This window comes from Glycine soja, chromosome 6 (assembly GCF_004193775.1).
Source record: "Glycine soja cultivar W05 chromosome 6, ASM419377v2, whole genome shotgun sequence".
Classification (NCBI taxonomy): domain Eukaryota; kingdom Viridiplantae; phylum Streptophyta; class Magnoliopsida; order Fabales; family Fabaceae; genus Glycine; species Glycine soja.
In genome coordinates, this window is record NC_041007.1 from 10,062,664 (window position 1) to 10,090,439 (window position 27,776).

The 27,776-nt window shown below is 33.2% G+C and overlaps 4 protein-coding genes across 5 annotated transcripts; 2 read left to right on the plus strand and 2 right to left on the minus strand.

The window, feature by feature from the left end:
• Positions 1 to 1,810: 1,810 nt before the first annotated feature.
• LOC114415488 (putative transcription elongation factor SPT5 homolog 1) lies at positions 1,811 to 10,424 on the plus strand. Its single transcript, XM_028380196.1, has 23 exons — positions 1,811 to 1,942; positions 2,041 to 2,454; positions 4,651 to 4,889; positions 4,977 to 5,123; positions 5,217 to 5,375; positions 5,455 to 5,538; positions 5,658 to 5,728; positions 5,825 to 6,179; positions 6,300 to 6,455; positions 6,550 to 6,647; positions 6,747 to 6,795; positions 6,878 to 7,030; positions 7,114 to 7,257; positions 7,337 to 7,427; positions 7,542 to 7,700; positions 7,778 to 7,823; positions 7,907 to 8,001; positions 8,113 to 8,191; positions 8,530 to 8,584; positions 8,675 to 8,789; positions 8,878 to 9,021; positions 9,628 to 9,725; positions 9,863 to 10,424. Exons 2-23 carry the CDS (start codon positions 2,118 to 2,120, stop codon positions 10,106 to 10,108), a joined length of 3,120 nt encoding a protein of 1,039 aa, XP_028235997.1. The 5' UTR covers positions 1,811 to 1,942; positions 2,041 to 2,117; the 3' UTR covers positions 10,109 to 10,424.
• Positions 10,425 to 12,568: 2,144 nt separating this feature from the next.
• Positions 12,569 to 15,816, plus strand: LOC114415489 (alcohol dehydrogenase 1). The gene is made up of 10 exons (XM_028380197.1): positions 12,569 to 12,759; positions 13,271 to 13,407; positions 13,635 to 13,681; positions 13,849 to 14,174; positions 14,267 to 14,349; positions 14,440 to 14,515; positions 14,626 to 14,687; positions 14,805 to 14,900; positions 14,993 to 15,154; positions 15,353 to 15,816. Exons 1-10 carry the CDS (start codon positions 12,720 to 12,722, stop codon positions 15,467 to 15,469), a joined length of 1,146 nt encoding a protein of 381 aa, XP_028235998.1. The 5' UTR covers positions 12,569 to 12,719; the 3' UTR covers positions 15,470 to 15,816.
• Positions 15,817 to 16,437: 621 nt separating this feature from the next.
• On the minus strand, positions 16,438 to 20,344 carry LOC114415490 (protein trichome berefringence-like 7). The gene is made up of 3 exons (XM_028380198.1): positions 18,877 to 20,344; positions 17,239 to 17,397; positions 16,438 to 16,977 (listed from the first exon to the last, which is right to left on the minus strand). Exons 1-3 carry the CDS (start codon positions 19,857 to 19,859, stop codon positions 16,686 to 16,688), a joined length of 1,434 nt encoding a protein of 477 aa, XP_028235999.1. The 5' UTR covers positions 19,860 to 20,344; the 3' UTR covers positions 16,438 to 16,685.
• Positions 20,345 to 23,275: 2,931 nt separating this feature from the next.
• On the minus strand, positions 23,276 to 27,254 carry LOC114415491 (serine carboxypeptidase-like 42). 2 transcript variants are annotated; one of them, XM_028380200.1, is made up of 10 exons: positions 26,933 to 27,254; positions 26,226 to 26,333; positions 26,018 to 26,110; positions 25,776 to 25,868; positions 25,345 to 25,430; positions 24,924 to 25,202; positions 24,694 to 24,827; positions 24,390 to 24,482; positions 24,158 to 24,275; positions 23,276 to 24,013 (listed from the first exon to the last, which is right to left on the minus strand). In XM_028380200.1, exons 1-10 carry the CDS (start codon positions 27,180 to 27,182, stop codon positions 23,846 to 23,848), a joined length of 1,422 nt encoding a protein of 473 aa, XP_028236001.1. In that variant the 5' UTR covers positions 27,183 to 27,254; the 3' UTR covers positions 23,276 to 23,845. The 2 variants fall into 2 exon arrangements, with proteins under 2 accessions (XP_028236001.1, XP_028236002.1); XM_028380201.1 differs by having other exon boundaries at positions 25,776 to 25,830; positions 26,933 to 26,961.
• Between the last annotated feature and the right edge of the window lie 522 nt (positions 27,255 to 27,776).

Below are 27,776 nucleotides of genomic sequence, written 5' to 3' on the forward strand. Positions count from 1 at the left end.
CATGATAAATATTTTCTTTTAAAATTATTTAATTACTAACAAACTTAATTAATATATTAAAGAAAATACATAGTCAAGTCTAAAATTGGAAAATAAGACTAAAATAATAGTTTTTTAAAAAACATCTCAATTAAAAAATAAAAAGACTAAAATTCTGATTTTTTTAATGGAAGACAATATATCTCAATTAAAAAATAAAAAGAATAAAATCATGAATTTAAAAAAAAATTGGGAGAAAAAAATTATATTTTCACGTACTTTTTTATTTTTTATTTTTTCACTTAGAGCCTACTATGACTTTCTAGTATACACTTACATTCATAATGAGATTCCTTATTTTGATAAATTAGTTTTGGTGTTTGTTCCACCACTATTTAATGGTGATGGAATATGTTTCGAAACACCAATCTTATTTAGAGAAAAATTTCATTGTAGGATACATACTAACTTGCATGAGATTTCTTTTTTGCTGGGAGAGTAATCTTTTTCCAACCCACCTAGCTCACATCTTATCAAATGTTGAGATTAAAATAGAAAATATTAACTATTTCTAGATTATATAAATATAGAATATTTATAAACTCGATTTATATAATGAAAAATTTTAATTTAATAATTGTTTGATTAATATAATATTCATAAGAATATCAAATAAAATAAACTATACAAAATTTATCAGAAGTAATTCGATCTCGAGCTCATCTATGGATAATTCTGAATTAGGATTCGTGATAGAGGAGTGCAAAAATGTGTTATTTCATAATCACACCTATGCTATTGGGTTATTAGTAGACAAGTTAATGATATTACTCATGAATTAGCTAGGATGATTCTGTTTGTGCCTTCTCTTTCTATTTTTTCATCTTGCATTGAGAGTTTGATCATGAATAAAAATGTTATAAGTTTGTCTCGGTCAAAAAAGTAAATCCATCGATCCATAAATTAGACAAAATACTGTAGAAGTATAACATTTTTAATGACACTATTGAAATAAGTTTTACGAGTTTAATTTATACTACTAGCAGTCTATTTTTTTTAATACGATTAAGTAATTAAAAACGAGTTTAGATATATTTTATTATAGAATTACTATAAAAATAATAATAGATACCAAATTTTAAAATATAAAAAAAACAGAAAAAAAGTTTATCAACATTCTCTAATAATTAGATAAATTATAATGACATTTTTATAATTTAAAAAATAAATTAAAAATTATTCACCACAAAATGCGTGAGTTAATTCACACAAAAGTGTTTTAATTTAATCCATAGTCGCAAGTTTAAAAGATTTTAATTTTAAATTGAATTTTGAATATGATTTTTTTATTGAATAATACTTATTTCATTTTATTATAAATTAAACGTCTAGTACAAAGAATCACATGATCAATAAAGTTTATGTTAGAAAACAATAAAAGAGAATAATGAAACTATCCTTATTAATTCATAAACAACTTTATTAATTTGTTTCTAAACAAATCATATTTCATAAAATAAATAATTTACTAAAATCATGTAACACTTAACAATTATATTTCTCAATTCTATCATGATAGAATATGCAAGATTTATTTTGTCAGATATTATTTTACAGTCTATATGATTAAAATTTATTGTAACTACAAAATTAAGAGCTTTTAATAAACCCCATATTTCACCATCATACATGTTGTCTCCATCAATACGAAATATCAAATTTATAAAATAAAGAAAATACTCATATTCACAATTTTAAACTAAACTTTAGTAAATAATTTATATTGATTATTTTTTGGTGTTTAATCTAATTTTTTAATGCTAGAACTAGAGTGGCCAAGCCAGGTCAAGGCATCGTCTCTTTTCCTCGTAATTGAGAGACATTAGGTTATTAGGGCTACAGAAAGAAACTGTGAAAGGGGAGCCACGTCCAAATTTTACAGTTGATATACCATTTTTTTCATGTACACGTTAATAATAACTCGTTATTATTGAATTATTTTTACGGGCTCCGTTGGTAACTCGGGTGTGTGTTGATGTTACCATAAATCTGTTGTTGTAGGCTTTGCACGCATAGCATTAGCAGCAACGCCACCACCAACACTCACATCAAGAAAACCTAGGGTTTGGGTTTGCGGCATGAGTCGCCGTGGCATGGACGACGACGATGAGGAGGAGTACGAGGAGGAGGACGAGCAGGTCGCCGACTTCGACGACGAGGAGGAGGAGGACAACCACCGAGGACGCGGGGGTGGTGGCGGCAGGAAGAGGAGAAGATCTGGATTCATTGACGACGACGCCGAAGAGGTCGATGAGGACGAGGACGAGGAGGACGACGATGACGAGGATTTCGATGGACGGGGTGGTGGTGGCGGTCGGAGGCGCCAGTACAAGAAGGTTTCCGCTTCTAATTTCTTCGACGAAGAGGCCGTGGTGGATAGTGATGAGGAAGAGGAAGAAGAGGAGGGAGAAGACGGTGCGTTTTTTCTCCCTCTCATATTGTTTTATTAATTTCGTTTGCGATTTGATTATTAGATTGAAAATTGAAATCTATCCGATTAGATATGAATGGGGGATGGATGAAATTAGGGTTGGAACTGCGGATTTAGGGTTTGTTTTTCTCTTTCAATTATATGGCCTGAAAAGCTTATTAGCTGTTTGTGGTTGATTTGAATCTGGATTAGATATGGTATACAATCCTTTCCTGCGGAGGTGTTTCAAGTTTTAACTGATTATGTCTGTATATGACTATCGTTTTTTTTAATATTTTGGATTACCTTGGGTATGTTGTTTGATTATGCAAGAACATGGTTTTAAATTGTGGTTGCGGTGAGCCAGAAAACCTTTACATTGCAGGCAATTGCGGGTGATGTGGCTGCAATTGCAGTCGTGATGGGATTGCGGAGTGTCGAAATACCTTGACGCTGCAGATCGCAATTTAACACCATGGGCAAGAGGATCCTGGAATTGAAATTTGTGGGATGCTCTTTTGTTTTATTGTCATGGCTCTTGTGGGAGTGGGATTTGACATTGACAGCCATACTGGGATTTAAAGTTACAGTTGCAGTACATGTTGCTGGCCACTGTAATCTGTACCCTTTGTAATATTGTTGTGACATTTTTCTGCAATTAAGGTGTTGTGGTCTGCTATTCGATCCTTGGTTTGGATCATGTTCATGCTTAACTGACTAGCATAAAAGTTGGATGATGGATCCCATCAACACTGTTTAAAAATTTGAAAGGAACTGGCAAGAAATTGTGTCAAGTGAATGTTATTGTGACCGGGAAGGACTACTTTGTTATTTGAGGTGATGTGTCACTAGCAATAATTATGAATATAATGTCATGTCTTCTAGTCTGTTTTATGCACCCATTTAATTTGTCTTGGTCTTATTGATGTTTTAGTAATATTCTGGTACTTCTTGTGCTGGGTTTTTCAAATTGATAAGACACTTTAAAAAATTGGAATTAGAAAATGGAGACTCTTTTTTTTCCAGAGGTTATACTGATACAATTGAGGATCAATTTGGTGATTGTGATAAAACATCAAATTTGAACTGCAAACATATACTGAAACAAGCTGAAATTACACGCTACAGCAATGGTATTCTCTGTGTCATTGCTCTCCTGCATCTCTGTTCTCTAACTCATACAGAACGTCATAACTGCACTTTCGCACACTGTTCCTAAATGAAGATTAAGAAAATACACTACAAAGCATAACTATTATATGGCATAACCACCATTCACTACAAAGCATAATAGCATTACTGCCTTTTGACTACACCTCCTGGAATAAACATTCCAAATAGAATATTTTGGAGCTTGATCTGTGCTTCTAAACCAGACACAGGCCCATTAATATCAGATCCAGTAGTCAGTTTCCATCAGATTGATTATATGCTATTGGATTGATGGAAATTTTGGTGTGCCCAGAGTATCAATTTCTCAACAATCTTGATGCATGGGTTAAATTTTCTTGTTGGAACCATTATATTTCTGATGACAAATTTCCACTTAGGGTCTTGGTGGTGTTTTAGAAATGAGACTGCCAGCTGCAACAGTAGCATTGGATGACGAGCATCAATGTCAGTGATGACTGTTTTATAAATAGAGTAGACGTAAACTTGTTATCTGACAGAAATTGGGAGAATAGTGGGGGTGATGTGATGCAATAGAATCAAAGACCATTGTTGATGCTTGATAAGGATGGCAAGATGATTGCAGTAGCATTTGTGGGTGATGTCGTGATTATTGCCGTGGAGGTGGCAACAACTGTAATGGTAGAAGGTAGATGTGGGATAAGTGCATACACTTGATCCCTGAAAACATGTTAAAGAAAACAATTTTAAAACATTTTGCTACTCTACGAACAGATTTTGGATGACAAGTTTTTTAAAAAATGAAATAAAGCTAAAAATCCAAACAGATTTTTGTGTTTTATTCATGTATAATTTCATGAGTATAAATGTATATTTTATTGTGAATTGTGATGCTAGATTTTTCTTTCATGTGTGACTGAATTTTGGGGAAGGATTGAACTTTGTGTGCTTCTGCTGTTATGCACATGTTGAGCAGTTTTTATAAATTTGTTGTCTCAGGAGCTCAGATACTTTGTGTGAAAGACATCCATTATTTATGTAGTTAATTTAACAACTGTTGAAACATGCAGACTTCATCGTTGAAGGTGGAGCGGATCTGCCAGAAGAAGATGATGGGAGAAAGATGCGTAGTAGCCGTATGCTGCCACACCACCAAGAGGATCATGAAGATCTTGAAGCTATGGCCAGAAGCATCCAGGAACGATATGGAAGGCGCCTAACAGATTATGATGAAGAAACAACAGACGTAGAGCAACAAGCCCTTTTGCCATCTGTGAGAGATCCAAAGCTGTGGATGGTCAAATGTGCAGTATGTTCCTATACACTGTGTGATAATTTCCTTCTACTTGCAAGGATATAGAAGCAATGTCATATATTCTTTGTTTTTGTTCATTAGATTGGTCGTGAGAGGGAAACAGCTGTTTGCCTCATGCAAAAGTACATAGATAAGGGGTCTGAATTGCAAATCAGATCAGCTATTGCTCTCGATCATCTCAAAAACTATATATACGTGGAAGCAGATAAAGAAGCCCATGTCAGAGAGGTATTGCCATGTAAAATGTCTGTTCATAAATAACTCAGGTCTTTATGGATTAAATTGTGGGGGTGTGTTTTAATATTTTGTGTTTGTTTTCAGGCTTGCAAAGGTCTACGCAATATATTTGGCCAAAAAATAACACTTGTTCCAATCAGAGAAATGACTGATGTTTTGTCAGTTGAAAGCAAAGCTATTGATCTTGCTAGAGATACTTGGGTCAGAATGAAAATTGGGACTTATAAAGGGGACCTTGCCAAAGTATGCATCGCATTCTAGAAAAGTTCATGATACCATCCATTTTGTCTTCTTTATTTACTATCAAATATCTCTTCTATAGGTAGTGGATGTTGATAATGTGCGGCAGAGGGTTACTGTCAAATTAATTCCAAGGATAGACTTACAGGCTCTTGCAAACAAATTGGTATGAAATGTTGCTGTTTTTTGTAAATTCATGCATTCTATTTGACCACTGTTTAACTTCATTGGAAGTTTAAATAGCCTGAGTCTATATCTTTTTTACAAATCACTTGTGTCATGCAGGAAGGTAGAGAAGTTGTGAAAAAGAAGGCTTTTGTTCCTCCTCCTCGTTTTATGAATGTTGATGAAGCAAGGTATTTGCTGGTTCTCTCCATTCTGTTACTGAAAGTCTTCTGTTTGTTGGAAACTTTTCAGTTCCTGGTCTGAATAAATTTATGCTTTCTATTCAGGGAACTGCATATCCGTGTGGAGCATAGACGCGATGCCTATGGGGAACGATTTGATGCAATTGGAGGCATGATGTTCAAAGATGGATTCTTATATAAAACTGTATCAATAAAATCCATTAGTGCTCAGAACATCAAACCTACTTTTGATGAGCTTGAAAAATTTCGTAAACCGGGTGAGAGTGGAGACGGGGACGTAGCTAGTCTATCAACTTTGTTTGCAAACAGGAAGAAAGGCCATTTTATGAAAGGTGATGCTGTAATTGTTATAAAGGGAGATTTAAAGAACTTGAAGGGGAAGGTAGAGAAAGTTGATGAAGATAATGTTCATATAAGACCAGAAATGGAGGATCTTCCAGTAAGTATGAATGTATAATTAACTGGTTTTATTCTGTGTGTAGTCTGCCGGTTTTGCAGGTTGATGATTAATAATAAATTGATTTCATGATGGTCTAATTATCTTTTTTCATTGTGTCAGAAAACTATTGCTGTAAATGAAAAGGAACTTTGTAAATATTTTGAACCAGGAAACCACGTTAAGGTTGTTTCTGGTGCTCAAGAGGGGGCTACGGGCATGGTTGTGAAGGTGGAGCAGCATGTGTTGATCTTAATATCTGATACAACAAAAGAGCATGTGAGTTTTATGGTAGATTTGCTGAAAGGCTCGTTAATTTTTGTTTTCTAATAATATTTAGTGCAGAGATGACATAAACATATCCTCTCTTTAGATCCGTGTATTTGCAGATGATGTTGTAGAAAGTTCAGAAGTAACTACTGGAGTTACAAGAATTGGGGACTATGAACTTCGCGATCTTGTATTGCTAGAGTAAGCCTTTTCTTGTGCCTGAGATTAGGCATAACACCTTGCCTTTGTGTGATATGATATGGTTCAAAGTTTTCTCATTTCTAATTTAACATGGTGCAGTAATAATAGCTTTGGTGTGATAATACGTGTAGAAAGTGAGGCATTTCAGGTCAATACCTTAAGGACTCAATTTATTTTATTAAAGTTTTGAGACATTTGTCATTAAATTAATGCCTATTGCTTTTTTCTAGGTTCTTAAGGGGATTCCTGACAGACCTGAAGTTGTGCTTATTAAATTAAGAGAGATCAAATGCAAGATAGATAAGAAAATAAGTGTGCAGGATAGGTTTAAGAATACAGTATCGTCAAAGGATGTTGTGCGGATCGTTGATGGTCCCTGCAAAGTGAGATTTTTTCTTTTGGCTAGATTTATTTCTTGAAAGATAATATTGTTAATATTTATTTATCTGTTTATTTTTTTGGTTAGGGAAAACAAGGTCCTGTGGAGCACATATATAGGGGAATCTTGTTCATCTTTGATCGCCATCATCTTGAACACGCAGGCTTTATATGTGCTAAGGCCCAATCGTGTGTAGTTGTGGGAGGTTCACGCTCCAGTGGTGAAAGAAATGTAACCATTATCATATTTTAGTTTTTTGTTTTTTAGCCTTGTAACTGTTTTTGCTTAATTTATTCCTTTCCTCCTTAAGGGTGATGCCTACTCAAGATTTGCCAGTCTTAGAAGTCCAAGTCGTATTCCACCGTCCCCAAGGAGGTTTTCTCGAGGAGGGCCAATGGATTGTATGTCTAAATTTTTCTCTGTATTATATGCTGAAACATTGAACCAGTCTATCATTTTGTTGTACCTTTTTTTAAGAAACATTTCTGATGTTAATTTATTTGAATGTGGTATAGCTGGAGGGAGACATAGGGGTGGAAGGGGCCATGATAGTTTGGCCGGGACAACCGTTAAAGTACGCCAGGGTCCCTATAAAGGTTACCGTGGGCGTGTTATAGATGTTAAAGGCACAACAGTTCGTGTTGAGTTGGAATCCCAAATGAAGGTTGTGACAGGTATGTCTTCTTAATGGGGCAAACACCTGTATTGCATGTATTTCTGTATTTGCATGGTTTGATTTGGTGATTTGCAGTTGACCGCAACCATATATCTGACAATGTGGCTGTAACCCCATATCGGTAAGTTATTTGTTCATATGATTTGTGCTTCCTTGTGTGCGTTGAAAGATGTTCAACCATCTGGCTTTTATGTGTTCTTCCAGTGATACATCTCGCTATGGAATGGGAAGTGAAACACCAATGCATCCTTCTCGAACTCCCTTACATCCATATATGACTCCAATGAGAGATCCTGGAGGTTTGTTTGATTTTATTGTTATAGATTTTTTATTTATTTTCTAGGATCAACACGTCTAATGTTTGACTGATAGTTATAACTACTAATTGTTAAATGTACTGCTATTTATAGCAACACCTATTCATGATGGAATGAGAACACCTATGCATAGCCGAGCATGGAATCCTTATACTCCAATGAGTCCTCCAAGGTTCGTCCAGTCGTCATTGTTCCTTGTTGAGCTAATATATACTGCTCTGGTTTTGTTTTACATAGTTTCTGCTTTAATAAAAAAAAATTCTTCCTTCCGATTTGTATGCCAGGGCCCTTTTTAAATTTATTTATCCAATTGGAAAAGGAAAAGATTGAATAAAATGTTAAGTTAATCAACCTTCAAAAAGGCATCAATGTCCCAAACAGAAGCTACTAGAACTTGAGGGTTATAATGAATTTGTTAGTTAAAATCATTTTTACCTCTTTACGATCTGCAATACTATTAAGTTTGTAGCATATGTGATGTATGAATTCTGATGGTGAAAATAAAATCAGGGATAACTGGGAAGATGGAAATCCAGGCTCTTGGGGAGCCAGTCCACAGTATCAGGTCTGGAGATTCAGCAAACTTGAGATACTCTGCAACTTCATACGAGGAACCATATTTTTATTGTTTTTTTTTTCTTTTTAATCATTTCAGCCTGGAAGCCCTCCTTCACGGCCATATGAAGCCCCAACTCCTGGTGCTGGTTGGGCTAGCACTCCCGGTGGAAATTATAGTGAAGCTGGAACACCGCGGGACAGTTCTGCCTATGGTAGCACTACCTCTTGTTCCTTCAAATCAATAGTATATTTGTAGTTTTAATTTTATGCTAATACTCTATTCTGGGGGTTGTTTTGCAGCCAATGCTCCAAGCCCATATTTACCATCAACACCTGGTGGACAGCCTATGACACCAAGTTCAGCATCTTATCTTCCTGGCACCCCTGGAGGACAGCCTATGACTCCAGGCACAGGTGGTATGGACATGATGTCTCCAGTTTTAGGTAAATTTGTTTGGCAAATTTGGTTTTTTCGGCTTGTCTTAGTATCATGTACATTTTCTTGGTCTTTTTTGGGCTTGTCTATTTGGTTACATAATCAAACTGCAACTTTGTGATGTACCTCTCTTTATCTATGATAGTAAAGTAACTTATAAAGCATGGCCCTTGAAATGAAGGACGACTAGTGGCAGGCTTAGTAGTGTGTCTCATTGGTTTTCTTAATTATTATTCTACACTTGTTACATTGCATTTAATACGAAAATGATTATTACTCTGCACGTATTTGGTTTGCCACATGTTTGTTTCCTCTTCTCATTTGATTACATACGCTAGTCAAACATGGTCAAGGATAGTGGTTATTCTGGTTCTAACATTTTGCAAATTTATTCATATGGTTTAGTTCAAATGCCATAGCTTGTCTCACATGTCTACCATGGAGACATCCCCATAAGGATAATTGTTAAAATTTTCATTTCTGTACAAAGCTTAATCCTGGATCTGTTATGTGTACTACTGATTTGTTTTGTTTGGATCCTCAACAAAAAAATGAAACATATTTTTCTTATGTTAATTTGCCAATTTGCCAATCTGGTGGTTTAATTTTTGTAGGTGGGGAAAACGAAGGGCCATGGTTTATCCCAGATATATTGGTCAACGTACACAGGGCTGGAGAGGAATCTATTGGAGTTATAAGAGAGGCTCTCCCGGTATGGTGACCTGACCTAGTAGCTTGCTTGTACATACATGTTCTTTTATATTTGTACGAGGGATCTTCAAGTTGAGACAAAATATGCCCAAACTAAATGTTTCTGTTTAATGACGTTGGCATTTTTTGTTTCTTCAGGATGGCTCTTACAGGGTAGGTCTTGGATCAAGTGGTAATGGTGAAACGATTACAGCCCTTCCTAATGAAATGGAGGCTGTGGTACCAAGAAAATCAGACAAAATAAAGATTATGGGTGGGGCATTGCGTGGTGCAACCGGCAAGTTGATTGGTGTAGATGGTACGGATGGAATTGTAAAGGTAGATGACACATTGGATGTGAAGATTTTAGACTTAGTTATTTTGGCAAAATTGGCTCAACCATGATATAAAAAGCTTATGTAGAGAAATTACTTTAATGCCATATCTTTTCTCGTGTCAACTGTTGCTAGCGGTTTTGTCTGTCTATAATTCGCTCCCTGCACCTTTGTCCGCCCAAGTGACAAGTTCCAACTGCAGATAAACATTTGCTTCTAACAAATACCACTATAAATTATCGTTTTCCTTACATTAGGGTAACCGGTAAGAATAGGGATGGAATCTTGAGAATTGTTGTTATCTTCACAAATATGGAACTGAGCATGGGTACTTTTTCAAATGTGGATATGAAGATGAGCAATGTAGTATTCTCTATTCATTATCATCCTTAGTCCTAACACTACATACTTTTTTTTTCCCTTCAAAAGATAAAAGTGTGATCAAGATTCTTTTGGTACAACAGTTATTCAAGAAACATCATATCTTAGTATCATAATGTTTCATAAACAATGAAATTAAAAGTGTATTTTTAATAAGCGTTTAAAAAGAATATAAAGACAATTTCATTTTAGTGTTACCCGTTCCGTCTTATATGTGTTTGTGTATATATCTGGATTTTATCTTTATTGGTATCTCACATGAATACTTGAGTAAGTTTAAAATTATATTTTATTTTTTTAATAAATTTTTTTGTTAAAAATGGTTATTGTCATCATAATATAAAGACAATTATATTATTTTTCTTCAAAATGATATAAAATAAAAACATTAATTTTTTAATGTTCAAACAACGATATAACATCCTAATACAAAATGAGGGTTTTTCATATGCTTGTTTCAATTTGATGATTATAAACAATTGTTTTATTAAAGATTATTTTCATAATTGATTCATTTTTAAGTGTTTTAATCATTTAAATTAATGAAAATACATTTTTACTTACTTATTTATTTATTTAAATACTCTTTCTATTTTTATTTACTATTCTTCATTTCCCAATTTCTTATCTTTATTAATACAAAACACAATAGTGTGTTTAGTTGAATAAAAATAAAATAAAGAGAAAAAACACCAATAAATAGAAAAAAATAATATTAACGTCTAAAAATAAAAAATTAATTTTTTTTCTTACTTGAATTTTCTATTTTCAATTCAAATTCTAGACTTCTCTTATTCTTTATTTCCTATCCACCAACCAAACATATCCAATATGCAGAAGAATCGAGCTTTATTTTAGAGCACGAACTACCACTTTTAAATTTTAATTATTGCCATCGATGCCTTTTGTGTTTAAGATCGAGGGAGCAAAGTGAAGTTAATATTTTAGTCACCACAAAAGTAAACTATAACTTATTTTTCTTAACTTTTTTGGTACTTTTTTTTGCCGAATTATTTTAAATTTAATTCCTGGATCAACCAAATCGAATAATCCAGATTAACCCAGTAATTACTCTAGCTAGAGGACCAACTTGTCGGGTAATTTAATTTAATTTAAAATTTGAAACATTAAATTAATACATACAAATGCGTCCTTTAGAAGTTTAACCTGGAAAAAAGTTGGCGGCAGAGGAGAAAGGAAGGAAGCAAGCCAATAGAAAAAAAAATGGTTTACAGTTAACACCTACGGTCATGATGCTTTGAAAATGTGCCGTTGTCGTGGCACGTCGTTTTCTTCATCGGTCATTAGACTAAAGACTTAAACAAACTACTCTTTGTACGTGTCTTATTATTTTATTTATTTCAAAAGTGCAGTTAATAATTACTAATATTAATTTTTAATTGTTAGTAAAATATTATAAACGTAGAATTAATAATTGTCATTTTTTTTATATAAATGCATCATTTTAACTGAGAAAACTATAACTTATATTATTTTATAATTCATCAACATTTGTGTAAACACAATTTAGTCTCTTCATAATTTGAGTGACTAAATTTTATACTCTTTCCAACCTTTTTTATTAATTTAAAAACTCCATTAAAAATTTATTAACATCAAGAAAAATAACTTATAAGAAATATTCCAAATTGATTCTTGTGAAAATGAGGAAAGCAGATCTCTAATTTTGATTCTTTTTTATTCTCGAGCAGAGGTGTTGACAAAATTGACTAAAATTTTTCAATGTAATATAATGACAATTGACAAGGATATCATAAAATACTATAAAAATTGATCATCTTTTTAAAAAAATAGAAACTATTTTTTCTTTAACGATGAAATCAATACAAACGATCACTTTAAAATAAATTGTATATGTATATTAGTATTATTTATTTATTTATTTATTAGTAATAATTAAGAAAATCGCTTTCAGAAGAGTTGTGAAAAAAAAAATTAAATGAAAATGGCATTGTAGAATTGCCACTTGCTGGGCCAGTGTCACGAGTCACAGCAAAGAAAGTAAAAATTAGAAACCAGGAACTGTTGGCAGTTTACGTGGCATTGTATTGTGTACCGAACGAAACCATGGCGCCGCTTGGAAACTACTAAACCAAAGTGGTATTGTCATTTGTTTGCAGAATCCTTCGGTGGTCTCTCTTTCTCTCTCTCTCACCTTCTTTGCTTTCTCACTAATCACTATAAATAAAATCTTCACTCTGTCCTTCCACCACACAATTCAATACCATTTATCAACTCACTCATCAATCTCGTTTGTTCTCACTAACTATTACTTCATCATGTCGTCGAGCACAGTTGGTCAAGTCATCAAATGCAAAGGTGACTGACTCATCCACCCTTCTTCTCAGTCTCATCTTATTTTCATCTCTTTTCAGTTTTGATGCTACACATGCCATAGCATATTAGCATCCCCTGCTGAAGTTTTTTTTTCTAGGAAAAGTATTTGTTTTTTTAAGTTCGTTTCTGTTATGTATGGTCACTCGAATTTTAAGAGTGAACCAATCTTAGTCTTGACACTTTTTTTGTGGGGTACATAAACTTGGATTTATTTTTATTTCTGTAATTTAGAAAATATAACGATCCTTTTCCTTTTCTCTGTATCTAACTTGGGTCGTTATTTTTCTTATTATTAAAAAATGTTAATTGCCCTCCATTCTAATCATATTGTTTTAAAGTGCTTAATGATATACATGTTTGTTTTCCAGACAGAGTATCGTTTTTTTTGTTAGTAAAAAGTGTAAATTTGGTTTTAAAATTTTGTTATGCCTCGATAGACGCCACATCATGATCAGTGATAATAATGTGTTGATTGAAATGAATATTGTACTAGCTGCGGTTTCATGGGAGGCAGGGAAGCCACTTGTGATTGAAGAAGTAGAGGTGGCACCACCACAAGCTGGTGAAGTGCGTTTGAAGATCCTCTACACCTCTCTTTGCCACACTGATGTTTACTTCTGGGAAGCCAAGGTAAAAAAACACATTTACCTTACTTCAAATTTCCTTTATTATCCACAACAAATCATAGTTAATTTGATCTAAAGAACATGCTAGGAAATAGATCAAGTGATAAGTACCATGAAATTTAACAAATTAATTTCTTGATTACATAATAAAATGGGGGGTGTTTAGTTTCTTACACAAGTTTATTTGTCTGAAATGTAAAAAAATTCTTCTGATGTTTAATTATGTTTCAGGGCCAAACTCCATTGTTTCCTCGTATATTTGGTCATGAAGCTGGAGGGTATGTTTCTCTTCTAACTCTTTTCCTCAGCAATCACACATCATAAATCCTTGCTTCATAATTTGGACTAATAATTCATTTTCTGTTAAGTCTATTTGGTTTCTGACATAATAGGGTCAAACATTCTATGTTATCAATATTAATGTTGTGTTGATGTTGTTATTCAGGATTGTGGAGAGCGTAGGTGAGGGTGTGACTCATCTCAAACCAGGGGACCATGCCCTCCCAGTGTTTACCGGGGAGTGTGGAGAATGCCCTCATTGCAAGTCAGAGGAGAGCAACATGTGTGATCTTCTCAGGATCAACACTGATAGGGGTGTCATGATCCATGACAGCCAAACAAGATTTTCTATAAAGGGACAACCTATTTACCATTTTGTTGGTACCTCCACATTCAGTGAATACACTGTTGTTCATGCCGGATGTGTTGCCAAAGTCAACCCTGCTGCCCCACTTGACAAAATTTGTGTTCTCAGTTGTGGAATTTGCACAGGTTTGGAAGATCCTGACCTCGACATAGTTTTACAATAATAATAATAATGTTGGTAAAAACATCAAACTCACATTTTTCATTCGTGATTCTAGGTCTTGGGGCTACTATCAATGTTGCAAAACCAAAACCTGGTTCTTCTGTTGCCATTTTTGGACTTGGAGCTGTTGGCCTTGCTGTATGTTAACCTTGTGCCTTTGTGTTGTGTGTGTGAGCATTGTACTTATTATGCAAATGATAAAAGACTAATTTTTTATCCAAATTCTAGGCTGCTGAAGGGGCAAGGATTTCTGGTGCATCAAGAATTATTGGGGTTGATTTAGTTTCTAGCAGATTTGAAGAAGGTAGAGTGTTTTTTTCTTCTTCCAACAAGTGCTTGAAGATTCAGCTCAGCATAAATTAAATGACTATTCATTTATTGATGATATTTCATTATTTTTGTTCTTCTTGGCAGCTAAGAAGTTTGGGGTCAATGAATTTGTGAACCCAAAAGACCATGACAAGCCTGTACAAGAGGTTAGTTCATGGACAATTTAGTAAAGTCTATTATATTTCTATTCTCTTAAAGCTGTGTTTTTGCAATATTGATTTTTATTTTCTGATTCTGATTGAGATGTGAATGTTGCTATCCAGGTGATTGCTGCAATGACGAATGGGGGTGTGGATCGTGCTGTTGAATGTACTGGCAGCATCCAAGCCATGATCTCGGCATTCGAATGCGTCCACGATGTACGTAAATCATAACTCCCTTGCTCAATTTGATGCTAAAAAGTTTATTATATAAAGCCTTCAAAGGCTGAGCCTTGATTTGTTCTTCTCAGGGTTGGGGTGTTGCTGTACTTGTTGGAGTGCCAAACAAAGATGATGCATTCAAAACTCATCCAGTGAATTTCTTGAACGAGAGAACTCTAAAGGGTACCTTCTACGGAAACTACAAACCCCGCACTGATCTTCCTTCTGTTGTGGAGAAGTACATGAATGGGGTAAGCTTCAATATTGATTGAATTGTGCACTCTATAAGGACATTCATTCATATATATTGATGTTTTTTTTTTTATCGCCAAATGTTAAATGTTAATTGTTAGTAGTGAGATTTGAACTCACGACCTCTTCTCACTCCCTTATAACTCTTGTTCATATTGATATTGATATCTTAATTGGTAATGTGGTCTTGTGTGCAGGAATTGGAACTGGAGAAATTCATCACTCACACAGTTCCATTCTCAGAGATTAACAAGGCTTTTGATTACATGCTGAAAGGGGAGTCCATCAGATGCATCATTCGAATGGGGGAGTAAATCTATATCAGACCAATGATGACATGACATGGTCCCTGTTGGGGGACTGAGTTCTCTTTCTGGTTGTGAAAAGAAGAAAATAAATTTCATATATGATATATATCCCTTTAGGATTATTGAATTTGTGAAAACTTGTGAGTTTGAGTGTAGAGAATGATAGGGCCTTTGCTGCTGTTATTGTCTAATGCATGATAAATAAAATGTCGTTTTTTTGTCGATTTGTTGTTCTTATGGTAATTTAAGTGACAGATATGTAGTACCACAATTGTTCAACGCATGTCCAATGGTGTGGGGTTTTGGTAAAAAAAAAAAGTCACGTTCAAATGGCTTGAACTTTATTGGATTTATCAAACTTGATTTTTCATTTATCATTATGTTTGGTAATTTGTTGCAAACTTGATTTGAGTGGTTCAGACTCAAGTCAAGTTGAAGTTGTTTCGAATAGCTTTTACATATACTCTAACATTAGTCTATGCATTTATTCCACTCATACCCCTTGAATTTACTGGGTATGACAGCACATACAATTCTATGTTCAGCTCGGCTAATTCTTGGCTGAATTCATGCTTTATAACCCCTTATATTTGTCACAATACCTTAAATTATGTTAAATATAATTCAAAACAAAAGAGTATATGCTATGGAAATATGTTGTGAGTTTTATGTTGTACATTTTATGCTGTACAAAAGTTATATATAATGTAAATATTTTAATTTTATTTTCATTATATAAAAATATTGCAAAGGTAGTTATTTAATTTTAAATCGTTAATATACATATATATATAATAAATTACCATACAAATGGCTATATAAAATATATATGAACATTAAAATTCTTTATTAATTATGCCCTCAAAATTAATTTTTTAATAACTATTATTCAAACAAAATTAATGTTACTTAAAATCAATTTTATATTGATTCAAATTCAATTCTACAATAGCATGACCAACCAAAGACACATCCACGTTAAGCAAAAGCCATTCCACATCGCAGGGGGTAAGTGACACATAAACACTTTAGTCCTGGTATCAATTCTTTGCAAATGCCAATTATTTGACATCACTCTTTATAAACATTATTCATTTCCAAATGTACATTTGGCCCTACCGTGTCGTTAAAGGCTAACATGGTTGATGCTGAGTACAATTGAGTACCAAGCTATATATGTGGCTTAGATGATACAAGGACTAACATGTTGGTACCTCTCATGCTAATATGCTCCTTCTTTAGGTAGCAAATATGAGAGGAGAATTTCGTTCCACATATCAGGAACACCGGCTAAGCACCAATGGCTACAATCAGGCACAGATGGCTTGTCACTCCAAGTGCCCACGTGTCCATCACTTCTATATGCAGTCATTGGTGTAACATGCAGAACTGTTACTGGAGCACTCATGTTTTTGACAACTTTGTTGATCATATTTGAAATTGGGTTTCTATCCTTGCCGTTAGTTCTCTTCCAAGGCCTTTGAGTCACTTTGCAAGAATTGTGGTTCTGTCCACTGCCACAAACACAACCATCTTATTGATTAACACTTCATAAGTACCATAAAGTTTGATGGCTCTCATGTCACTAAAGGAATAGTGAACTAAATAGTACTACCTCTGGTCCTTATAAGAAACAAGTGATACTGTAAAATACACGATCACTTATTTTTTATAATCAGAATCAGAGGTATAATTATTTTTGGTTCATATTTAGAATTTAGCTGTTTTCCAAACTTGTTAAACAAATAAATAAACAAATATGGTGCACAACCCACCTCCAATGAGATGATTCAAAGGTGCGGAAGAATATTCTTGTCCTGTTTGTATTAATTGTATTCTCGACCCAAGATGCCCAGGTGAGTAAAGCTGTGTTGAAACCAGAGTTAATTGGCATTCCAAACTTCAGTGAGTTACCAACCTGAAAATACCAGCCCCTGTCTGAAGATCACGTTAGTACCAAATGGTTGATATATAATCTTCACTGAAAAATTTAGTCCTAGTCATGCATCAAACAATCAAATTGTAGAGGGTCACAAAGTCAGTAAAAGTTTAATTTCTACGCTTTGTTACTGTAAAAAAAAAATTACACTGTTAACCAATTAGAAATCATAGTATGGCTTTTAAGATAATTATTATTATAAAAGTCAACATACTTACTATACATAACAATTGGATGATGGGGCAAAATCCAATGTATAAACTATTTTTGCAAAACTAAATCACATTGAGGATGGTAGTGGCTTAAACCATATGCAAATTGAGAAACTATCAACTATCAGCAAAATCCATTTAGGGTCATATATGTCATCGATGATTCAAACAAAATGAGTGTAAGATAAAGCACATTCAAAGATGTTTACTATCGGATCATTATTCCACCGTGATGTTTTACATGATTCCCTTTCTTTAGTTCTGTTAACATGGATCATGACCCTGCACATAAGAAAATCTCAGGCAGAATTCACCAATCCAGCCCCATCTTTAGCCTATCCCAAAGGAGTAAAAGAAAGTCCAAAAACAACAATCTTCTAATTTGTGGAACAAGCTCTATAATTTAAGTCATAACCCTGTTTTTTGTATACAGCTGTTCATCAGAGACCATCAGACCGTTTGAAATAAGCCTAATTTTTTAAGCCTCGTCAGAGAGTAGATGAAGACCAAAATCATCGCAACCTCTCAATAAACTTGTGTCAAAAACATTATTTGGTATCTTACCTTACCAAACCTGATTCTTTGCTTCTCTTTAGAGAAACTGGTTTATACAAGTAATACCATTATTTAAAAATTTTCAAACGACCAGAAGTATTCTAGAAACATACAAAATGAGAAAAATTGTAAAGGCTTCCCAGTAATACTCATGAGTCGTGACAAATATTCAGAAAGGTAATAGTTTTCTGCAGCAAGTGGTCAAATTTACCTTAAGGATGAGGTTATCATTTGAAAAGCTATTGTTTGTTGAATATCTTTTGAACACCCAGGATAATGAAATTCTGAGACATCTATCTTCTGGATTAAAAATTGCAGAGTATCCTTACCTTTATTTATTTATTTATTGGTTTTATGTTAAAATATTAAAATAAATATGTTGAAATTTTTTCAGCCCTTGGATTATGACTGTAGTAGGTGCAGTTAAAAATACAACTGCACCTGATCCGAGGAAGAAACTTAAGTCCAAAAGTTGAGATTCTTATCAATGGTGAAGGTGTGATTTGTAAAAGGCCAGTAAAGCATGCTTTCTAGTGATGCAAAGATGAAAATTAAGTCCAAAAGTATTATCATAAAACATGTTGAGGAGTAAATCCAATATTGAATTTATAAAGAAATAGAAAGCAAGATGATGGCATTAAAATGTATATCTACTATCTACATAAAGATGCAAATCATATCACTAATACGAAAATGAAGCCACTCACATGTCAAAAAGCTTAGTCCGTGTCCACCAGTGACCTGAATTGAATATAAGAACATCAGAATCAATCCACTCGTGGCTAATATCATCAATCTTGTCCAATCTCAGTGCAGTCTTCACCCTTTGGGGAGCATGTCTAGGCACAGAACCAGGCCTCACCAGGAACACTGATCGATAAAAATCGATTCTAACATCAAAAGTACTAAACCTCACACCTAAAAACCTTATCTGTTTTGTGATCTTGTTGCCTTTGATTTCATAGACACTCTTCTTATCCTCAACTCCTGTCATTAGCAAACATATCATGGACTCCCATTGCGTCCTACTCAAAGAATCGCCGACGAAAACCACCCTTTTCCCACGAAGTCGTTCGAGTATTCCACGGACATCAAACCTTGGAATCTCACAGTTCTTAGGTTTCCACCTCCATTTTGTGTAACCTCTATCTTTTCTCCCATTAGCAAGGCAATTAAAACCCCTTTCAGCAAAAGGGCAGTGAGAAGCATCATACAAAGGGTAGCTATCATCCCTCACCCAACTTCCTTCAAACACATTGCATGTGTCCATTGAAACATTGGGTTTTAGAATCACACCATAACTCTGAACAAGTGTGTCAGAACTGTTGTTGGGAATCTCATGACTCTGAACAAATGAGTCAGAACTGTTGTTGGGAATCTCATGACTCTGAACAAATGAGTCAGAACTGTTGTTGGGAATCTCATGACTCCGAATCAATGATTGAGAACTGGGAATTGCATATAAATAAGCCCAAGAAAGGACCAAGAGGAAGAATATGAAAGAACTAACTGTGACCAAACCATTGAAGGAAACAAAGATCCAAGCATTGCAATCACCCTTCACAACTTTGTGACCATAACCAAAAGCTCTTGAGAATAAAGTCCTAAACTTTGCAAATGAGATCCAAAAACTAAACAAACCCAGCAACTGCATAATTTGCAAAACCCACCAACTATTCCATATTTCCATTGTAAGTACTCAGGAATGAAACAATCACAAATCAGGCTCTACATTTAGTCATTTACGTTGTAAGCACAAGTTCTCTAAGAAGGAAATGAGAGAAAAAAAAATGCTACTTTTATTTATAAAAAAATGAAAACATATGCCACTTTCAATGTCTAAATTTGGGAAACCAGCTTACTTAACACAAAATAAAAAACAGAACATTTATAATTATAATAACTCAAATCCAAGACTAGAAAATGGCATGTTTGGAGACAGAGAATTGCAGAGTGATGAGAGGGGAAACAAAAAAAAAAAAGGAAAACAAAGATAAGATAAATTGCGTGGAACTGAGAGGGGTGGGGGTTTTAATGCACAAAGTGGTTGTGGTTGTGGTTGAAGAAGTTGGTTGTGTTTGCAGCGTGAAGAGGAGGAAGTATATTTGAGGTTGAGGGCAATTTGGTCATTAAAAACATATTCTCTTAATAGCTAAATGATTATGGAATACCTTGGTTGGTTTGGCTACGTTAAGAAAAAGGTCTTAAATACACGGAGAATCAAAGATAATTGCATGTTAAAATCTGTCGGTGCTTTATGAGGAAACGAACAAGTTAGTTACTGAAACAACCTCTGACTTTTTACGTTTTTTTTTTACCCACTAGCTTTCTTATTTATTTCGATAAATAAATGCTTTAACAGCTTAGTTGATCAGAAGGGTTGGCCCAAAACCCTGGCCCAAAATTATAAATAAATAAAGTTAAATAATGACAACTCTCTCTATAAGGGAGATTTTTGTTTAACGTGAGAATCCATATTCAACTTTTTTATGTGTAAAATTTTATTGGGTTTATTTATTTATTATTTATCGCTTTGTTGAATAAATTCCCTTGGATCCATAAGTAATTTTTAAAAACAAAAATAAGCTGGCTTGCGTCCAACTCAATTATTTTTTATGAATATTGTCATACTTGTTGACAATTTTCGCGTCTTTAGTGAGATGATTCGGTTTGACTAAGATAGCAATGGATAATATGCACCCAACAACCGAAATGACTAATTAATAAATTAAGTTTGGTCGCCTGTTGTTCTATTTGGTCACGATTCATTCCTAATTTGTTATACTTATTTATTATACGGAAATTTTAAACGTAGGGGAGTTTCTTAAAAATTAATTAGTCCTTATACTATAAAGAGCTGATTCAAATAATTAACAGTGATATTAGGTTTGAAAATGTTTGCTCCAACTAAATGATGTAATGTTTGAACGCCTATTTTCGGTATACATAGTGATAGTAATCTAGGATTTTATTTTCGGGAAAAAAAATTATAAAAGCTATTAATAAAACTATATTGGGTGAGTGCTAGTGTGAGGCTTAAGGCTTACCAAAGCAATGTGTAATAGCTTTTACATGACAATTAATTGAATGTGTCCACCAACTATGAGATCGATGAGCACAACCTCATAAGACATAGTCCAACTTTCAGCCAACACAACTAAGAAGGGTTAATGAGAAAGCGACGTAGCACCAGGTTGGTGCGTCTGAACAGAAGCATCACTTCTAAGCCAGATTTTGGATCTATGAGGAACCGTGGAGGAAAAACATTCTCTCTTCAAGCCTCTCCCATGCATATTCACGCACCAATCACAATCACCAATCAGTCTTTCAAACGTGCAACTAATTATATCTGGCTAGACATAAAATCTAATTCAAAAGTTGTTTTATTGCAAGTATACAAGCATGATAATGTAAGAGTTTTTTTTAAATCATAATATTAGTATAAAGTTGACGAAAGGGAAGATAAATCTTTGTCAGAGTAGGGTGAATGCACTCAATGTTGATATAATTTTTCAACAGAATTTATTTCATATTTAATGATCAATAAGAATTTAAAGTTTGAACTACTTGATTAAAAGACACAATTCATTATTATTTATATCAATTATTATTGATTTATCTAAAAGTTTATAATACTTACCAAAGTCATTCAAATCAATATACAATTAAATAAAGTAATCAAGCTAGCATCAAATTCAAATGCATGAATGAAGGCATATATAATGTTCTTAGCTAGACTTTTCATCCATACATGATTTTTTTTTACTATCATATATAAAATGGTAAGATTCACTATTTGAAAATTTTCAATCCTTTTTTAAGTTCCAAGGTTAAATTTTTTAACATAATCACCATCCACCATCACCAATGAATTAATAGAAATATATTTAAGACCATCAATTTAAAGATAATTTTCGCAAGATCATATTTAAATATTTTAAAATTACGATGATTTTATATTTTTGAAATGTTAACTTTGACAATTGACGAATGATTTTTCGACAATCATCTTTAACATTGTGTCATAAAAAAATGTTTCTTTAATAGTAAGAAATTAATAAAGCATATCCAATCCTTGTGGTTACACTACTTGAAAGACAAAAACCATTCAATTCTTCTACCACAAATGAAAGATATTTGGAAGAATAACTTTAAAATTTATATTTATCATCCAACACATTTTTTTTTAATTAGCATGCAAGGGTACTCGATGAAATTTAGTTCTATTTATCATTTTAAGAATTTGGGAACAAACACTTCCCAAGTGAAGGATTGTATTAACTTATTTAGAAATATTTTTTTTTTACAATTTGATATAATTTTAAAAGTAATTACTTTTCTAAATTAAATTTTAAAAAATATGATGTAAGTAGTAAGACTTGAACTACTTGCAACAGGTCGCAACTTTCATTAAATGCAAGTAATTATTCATGTAAAATGAACTAGTCTCTAAAATACATAAAAAAAATTATATTTCATTCCTTAAATTTTAATAAATTAAATTATTTAAAAAATATGTTAGTATTTATTCATTTTATATAAATACTCCTACACTTTACAAATATATCAAGTTCAAACTTCAAACTCCTCTCAAATAAAAAAAAAACATTTACCACATTCAAATTATAGCCTAGTAAATAAATTAAAAATATATCAGCCTTTTTTATAATAGAAAAGTATTAATTAAATAGCGTTATAAAGTTTAATTTCAAAATATCTGTATATCTCATTTCTTATTTAACTTCTTTTGAAAAGAACTTCATATATTCCCTAGTACAATTATAATTCCAAAATGTTGTTACTTTGTGCTAAACACAATCTTAATTAATATTTAAGCGTATTTTATATTTTAAATAACGTCCTTCAATTTTTAGTTGTTAAATTGGAATTTTTCCGGGCTAGCTAAGAGTGTTTATAAATCAATTTGATTCAATAAAAATTGAAAATAATGAAATTAAAGGGGCTGCTAACATAATACAACTTATAGATGCTATACTTAAAACAGATATTTTGTATCTTGATTTGGTCAGATTAGGATTGGCATAGTTCCGTCCACATATTTTGAGTCTTGGTTTGGATTAAATTCAACAAATGATTCGGTCAAAGTTTCAAAACAAAGATAAATCCCTCTCAACTTGACTGCTTACATATGTTAATAATCAAATTGCGAAACAGAGTATACTTTTTTCTTGTACATTTGGTTTAGGAATAAATTAAGCACGTCTGTGCTTCCAAATAAAGAATGTAGAACATGCAATATGCAACTTGAGAATCAATATATAGGCTCAAAGAATGGAATCTCTCTCTTTTTTATTCCTTTTACTCCCCCCTCTTTTTCCATGCATTGATAAATAATGGCCTAGAGAGACACTCCCTTCTCTTTCACTGCTTCCTCTTTTAGCCTAAAGTCTTGAGATCTAAGATTAATCAACTAGCTTGAGTGTAGAACCTGCTATTAATTTCCACTCGTTATATGGCAGGCAGATATCTATTTTCCTAATTATTAGCCTAAACTGCACATTTGGTTCCTCTATTTCGGTAGAAATAGAATTTTGTGCCCCTGATTTCTAATTCAAACCAGGGGACCAAATGTTTGAATTAGAAACCAAGGGAACCAAAATCTCATTTTTACAAAAATAGGAAAACCAAATGTGCAGTTTAGCTTAATTATTAATATTAATCATCAATTGAAGGACTTGTTGTATTTGGCAATCTCCTTCCATGCACAAATGAACTGAAAAGATGGAGTGCTCTTGAAGGTTGTGCATAGGGTACCATGTGAGCAGCTCCTCTTACAGTGGCAAAAGTCAACAAATTTCCATACTCGGTTACCCAACCTCCAACCTATATATGCATATATATAAATGCCATCAAATTAAGTTAACCGCCCATACTTTATAAATTAAGGTAGGGAATAAAATAGCAAACCTTAACATAGAAAAATTAAATGAAAATTTTTCAATGTGCATAATTAATTGTTACAAATACCTGGCCTTTGTGGAACCAAGCTCCATATGGGACTGTAATCTTGAACTTAAGATCATGAGCTAGTTCACGAATTAGTGTTCGAGAACCTAGTAATGGCACAACAGAATCTTGGTCTCCACTGTGATAAGTTAACATAAATAATTAGTACTGTGCGACAACTAAGAAGTTATTATACATAAATATGGGCAATGATATTGATGACCAGTCTACTTTGTTGAATAGAAGTTACTACCTGAATACCCAAACTGGAATATGGTTTTGAACAATCTTTTTAAGAATTGGAAGGATATCTATGTTAGGATCAGTGTCGCTATAATTTAAGACACTGCAATGAAGAAAATGTAGGAATTAGCTGGACGTCAGTGATGAAAGTAGAAAACAATTCTCCTTCTATTCAAATTTAATAGAAGATATATAAACAAGTTTATGAAATTCAATTAGTGGTATTATTTTGCTGTCAGTTTGAATCAAGAAGAAACACAGAAACATTACAATTGTTCCATACAACAATTAACATCAAAATATGAATCATTTACCCACTGCACATGGACCATTGGTACGGAAGATTGGTACGGTTTGCATGGAGAGCCTTCTGAACCTCAGGGAGGTTGAAATAAAAACTTCTTTCATAAGTCATACAGACATCTACACCTATGCTTATTTTAGTAGCCTGCATTAAAGTAACCAAATTAATTAGTTTATAATTTATTAAAAAAAACATTTTAAGATATATATCAACAAAACAGAAATGGAAGAGGCATTGTACAATCTTTTTCAATCTCAATTCTTGTTCAACTATGGATGGATAACAAACATCCAAAATCACATCATAGTTGTTTATATAATCGCCAACGATTTCATTTGCTTCATTTATTGCTTCATTGCATGATTTAGACATATTATGTGCACTTGCAAAGACATAATCATCAAAATCGCAATCATTCGTAATGGCTAGGCCAATTTCATCTGAAATCATTCCATGTGACCAGAAGTATTCATATGTTGCTTGTGCATCACGATCAAGTTTCAGAAGTGGGTTTCCAATCTAACAAATGAAAAACAGGGAGGAAGGAGTAAAATAAGTTTCAAATTAAAACAATAGAGGTAAGGTAACAGCGACTAGTCTACAAGTAATACTACAAATGAGTAAATTAATGTCAAAAGATGTCACATGAAAGGGATCTTACAGCAACTCCTTTAATATTGAATTTGAAACTAGTTGAATGAACATTGTAGTCCAAAAGAACATTAGCTAACTGTGGTATATAATGTCCTGGATATCATTATAAATGTTAGTAATAAACAAAAATAATTATAGTTTGATAAAAAAAGATTTTTTTTTTCAAAAGGAAAGAAAGGAGGGGAAAAAACACTTTTTTCAAAAGGAAAATAAAAAAGTAAACTAGGGCAATAATTTTATGGCATGTCCCCTGCTAGGAATGATGACATAACTAATCTGCATGTGCATGAATAATAGAATAAAGAGCTTAATCTTGACTAAATCACGTCAGCTAATGTATTATATATAGAATATTTTTGAACTCGAGACCAAGTTTTGGGAATTTCAATTAAGATAAATAAATTATTAAAATTGAGATAAGATTATTATTTGTTGGACCTGCATAGCTTTCTCCAGTAAGGAACAGCTCCCTTGATCTGTAGGAAGGAAACTTCTGGTACCATTTCAGCAAGAACAGAAGCATATCAGTGGCTGGCAAAAATAAAAGGACTATTAAAGCTCAAGCCTAGTAAAACAAATTGAATAACATTTGAAATTATGCTTAGATAATTACATAAATAAGTCCTCAGCCTTAATAATTACATGGAAATATATTAACTGGTCACTCTATTAATATTTACCTGTGGACGAGTCTCCAGAATTGTAATCTGAAGTTGTGTTTGAGTATGACCAACCAACTCCAGCTGGGGACTCCACAAAGAGGAGGTTGGATGCTATGAAACATACATAATATCAGAATCAGGAATCAATGTAATTATGAAAACCCAAATTATTCTCCAATTTCACAAGGAAAATTCATGTAAAAAAATTTGTGTCACAATGGTAAACCTTTATTCCAAGACATTGAATTTGTTCGGAGACCACGTCCATCACCTTTGGGATAAAAGGGACCCAACTCAGTGAAGGCACCTCCTCCAATGGAGGAACATCCCGGGCCTGAAAACACAATGGTACTTGCTCTGAGTTAAAGGACTTCGACAAGTTTTAGTAAAATAATTGCAACAAGTGTAGACCTTTATAATATATTTGATTGATGTAGCCATTATAATTTTTTAAGAAAAGTTGCAATATTTCTTATTAGTTATTAGTTGTAACTGTAAGCATCTTTCAAAAGCAAGCACTAGAGGAAAACCAGAGTTATTTTAAAGTTTTGATCCAGAGCAAACAGGATTTTCTGAGTAAGACAACACAACCTGAATTGGTAGGGACAAGGAAAGATAAATGACAACCATCTATGCTTTTAAAACATGAATATGAAAAAAAAAATGAGACAAAGTAACTTAAAAATAAGCAGGAATAGAAAAGAAAACAAGCTAGAGATGATGACAATGTATTGAAATTGAAGGGTATGAATGAAGAAAATTGGAAGAAACAAAGATGAAGGTTGACTTCAATCCTTAACCACACATAATTAGGATTCATGAATACTAAAAACTCTCACAACAACTTAGAAAGGGATGATGGAGCAATTATGACAGCTTTAGAAAGTAGAAACTTGATACAATTAAACATGAGCAAGGTTATCAACTACCAACCTCCATTGAGCCAAAGAGTGAGAGGCTTCTTGTCAGGAACATTCTCAGCCTCCACAAAATAGTAGAAGAGGCTTCTCCCATGTTTGACATCAATATCAACATACCCTGCATATTGCTTGAACTCAACTTTGGGTTGGCCAGGTAAACTTACTATGAGATCCTCATCAGGGTGCCCTTCAACTCCAACAGTGCCCAACATGCAGGCACACCCCACCACAATCAAGACCCCAACCAACCAACACCTTTTCATCTCAACAACTCCAAGTCCCACACCGGACACAACTCGCAAGAAACCCAACCTTTTTTATCCATTTCCTGAGAGATCCTCGATTCTTATATACTGGTTAAAATATAGTATTTTTAATGAAAATACTGATATGTACGAAAGTTTTTTCCTAAAATTTGCAAGAACAGTGTATCTATCAAAAGATATTTAATTTATTTTATAGTTTTTTAATTAATATTTATTTTTAAAAAATTATAACCGTTCAGATACGAATTCGTGCATTTTGCATTGTTCTATTTTTAATTACTATTTGCTCTCTATTATCAGTAATATTGTTTTGAATCTGGTCCCATCCTATCATATACAGTCAGAAATTGGAATCAAATTAAAGAGATAAATGCCATAAGAAGAAATTGAAAATATTATATCTCTAGTTCACATATGCTTGAGTTAAAAAATGAATATGACTATTTTTAATATGGTGTTTTTTTTTTGGTTGACTTTTTAATTTGGTGCTTATACTTTATTATAATGTTATATTAATATGGTGGGGGTTATAATGGTAATATATAATGATAACAAATTTGAAAATACTATCTATTTAAAGTTGAGATTAAA

Bases quoted from the DNA above. Each gene is read 5' to 3' on its own strand.
- LOC114415490 (XM_028380198.1), bottom strand. From the start codon at position 19,859: ATGGAAATATGGAATAGTTGGTGGGTTTTGCAAATTATGCAGTTGCTG. The intron at 17,398-18,876 runs GTGAGTGGCTTC...ATCTTCAGACAG, and splicing joins CGGACTAAGCTTTTTGACAT to GGGCTGGTATTTTCAGGTTG. The intron at 16,978-17,238 runs GTGGGTTGTGCA...TGTTTGTGGCAG, and splicing joins TTTGAATCATCTCATTGGAG to TGGACAGAACCACAATTCTT.
- LOC114415489 (XM_028380197.1), top strand. From the start codon at position 12,720: ATGTCGTCGAGCACAGTTGGTCAAGTCATCAAATGCAAAG. The intron at 13,408-13,634 runs GTAAAAAAACAC...ATTATGTTTCAG, and splicing joins TTTACTTCTGGGAAGCCAAG to GGCCAAACTCCATTGTTTCC. The intron at 14,350-14,439 runs GTATGTTAACCT...TCCAAATTCTAG, and splicing joins TTGGAGCTGTTGGCCTTGCT to GCTGCTGAAGGGGCAAGGAT.
- LOC114415491 (XM_028380200.1), bottom strand. From the start codon at position 27,182: ATGAAAAGGTGTTGGTTGGTTGGGGTCTTGATTGTGGTGGGGTGTGCC. The intron at 25,869-26,017 runs GTAAATATTAAT...TATTTTTGCCAG, and splicing joins TTCTGGAGACTCGTCCACAG to CCACTGATATGCTTCTGTTC. The intron at 25,431-25,775 runs GTCCAACAAATA...AATGATATCCAG, and splicing joins TACTGGAGAAAGCTATGCAG to GACATTATATACCACAGTTA.
- LOC114415488 (XM_028380196.1), top strand. From the start codon at position 2,118: ATGAGTCGCCGTGGCATGGACGACGACGATGAGGAGGAGTACGAGGAG. The intron at 6,648-6,746 runs GTAAGCCTTTTC...AACATGGTGCAG, and splicing joins CGCGATCTTGTATTGCTAGA to TAATAATAGCTTTGGTGTGA. The intron at 7,258-7,336 runs GTAACCATTATC...TTCCTCCTTAAG, and splicing joins GCTCCAGTGGTGAAAGAAAT to GGTGATGCCTACTCAAGATT.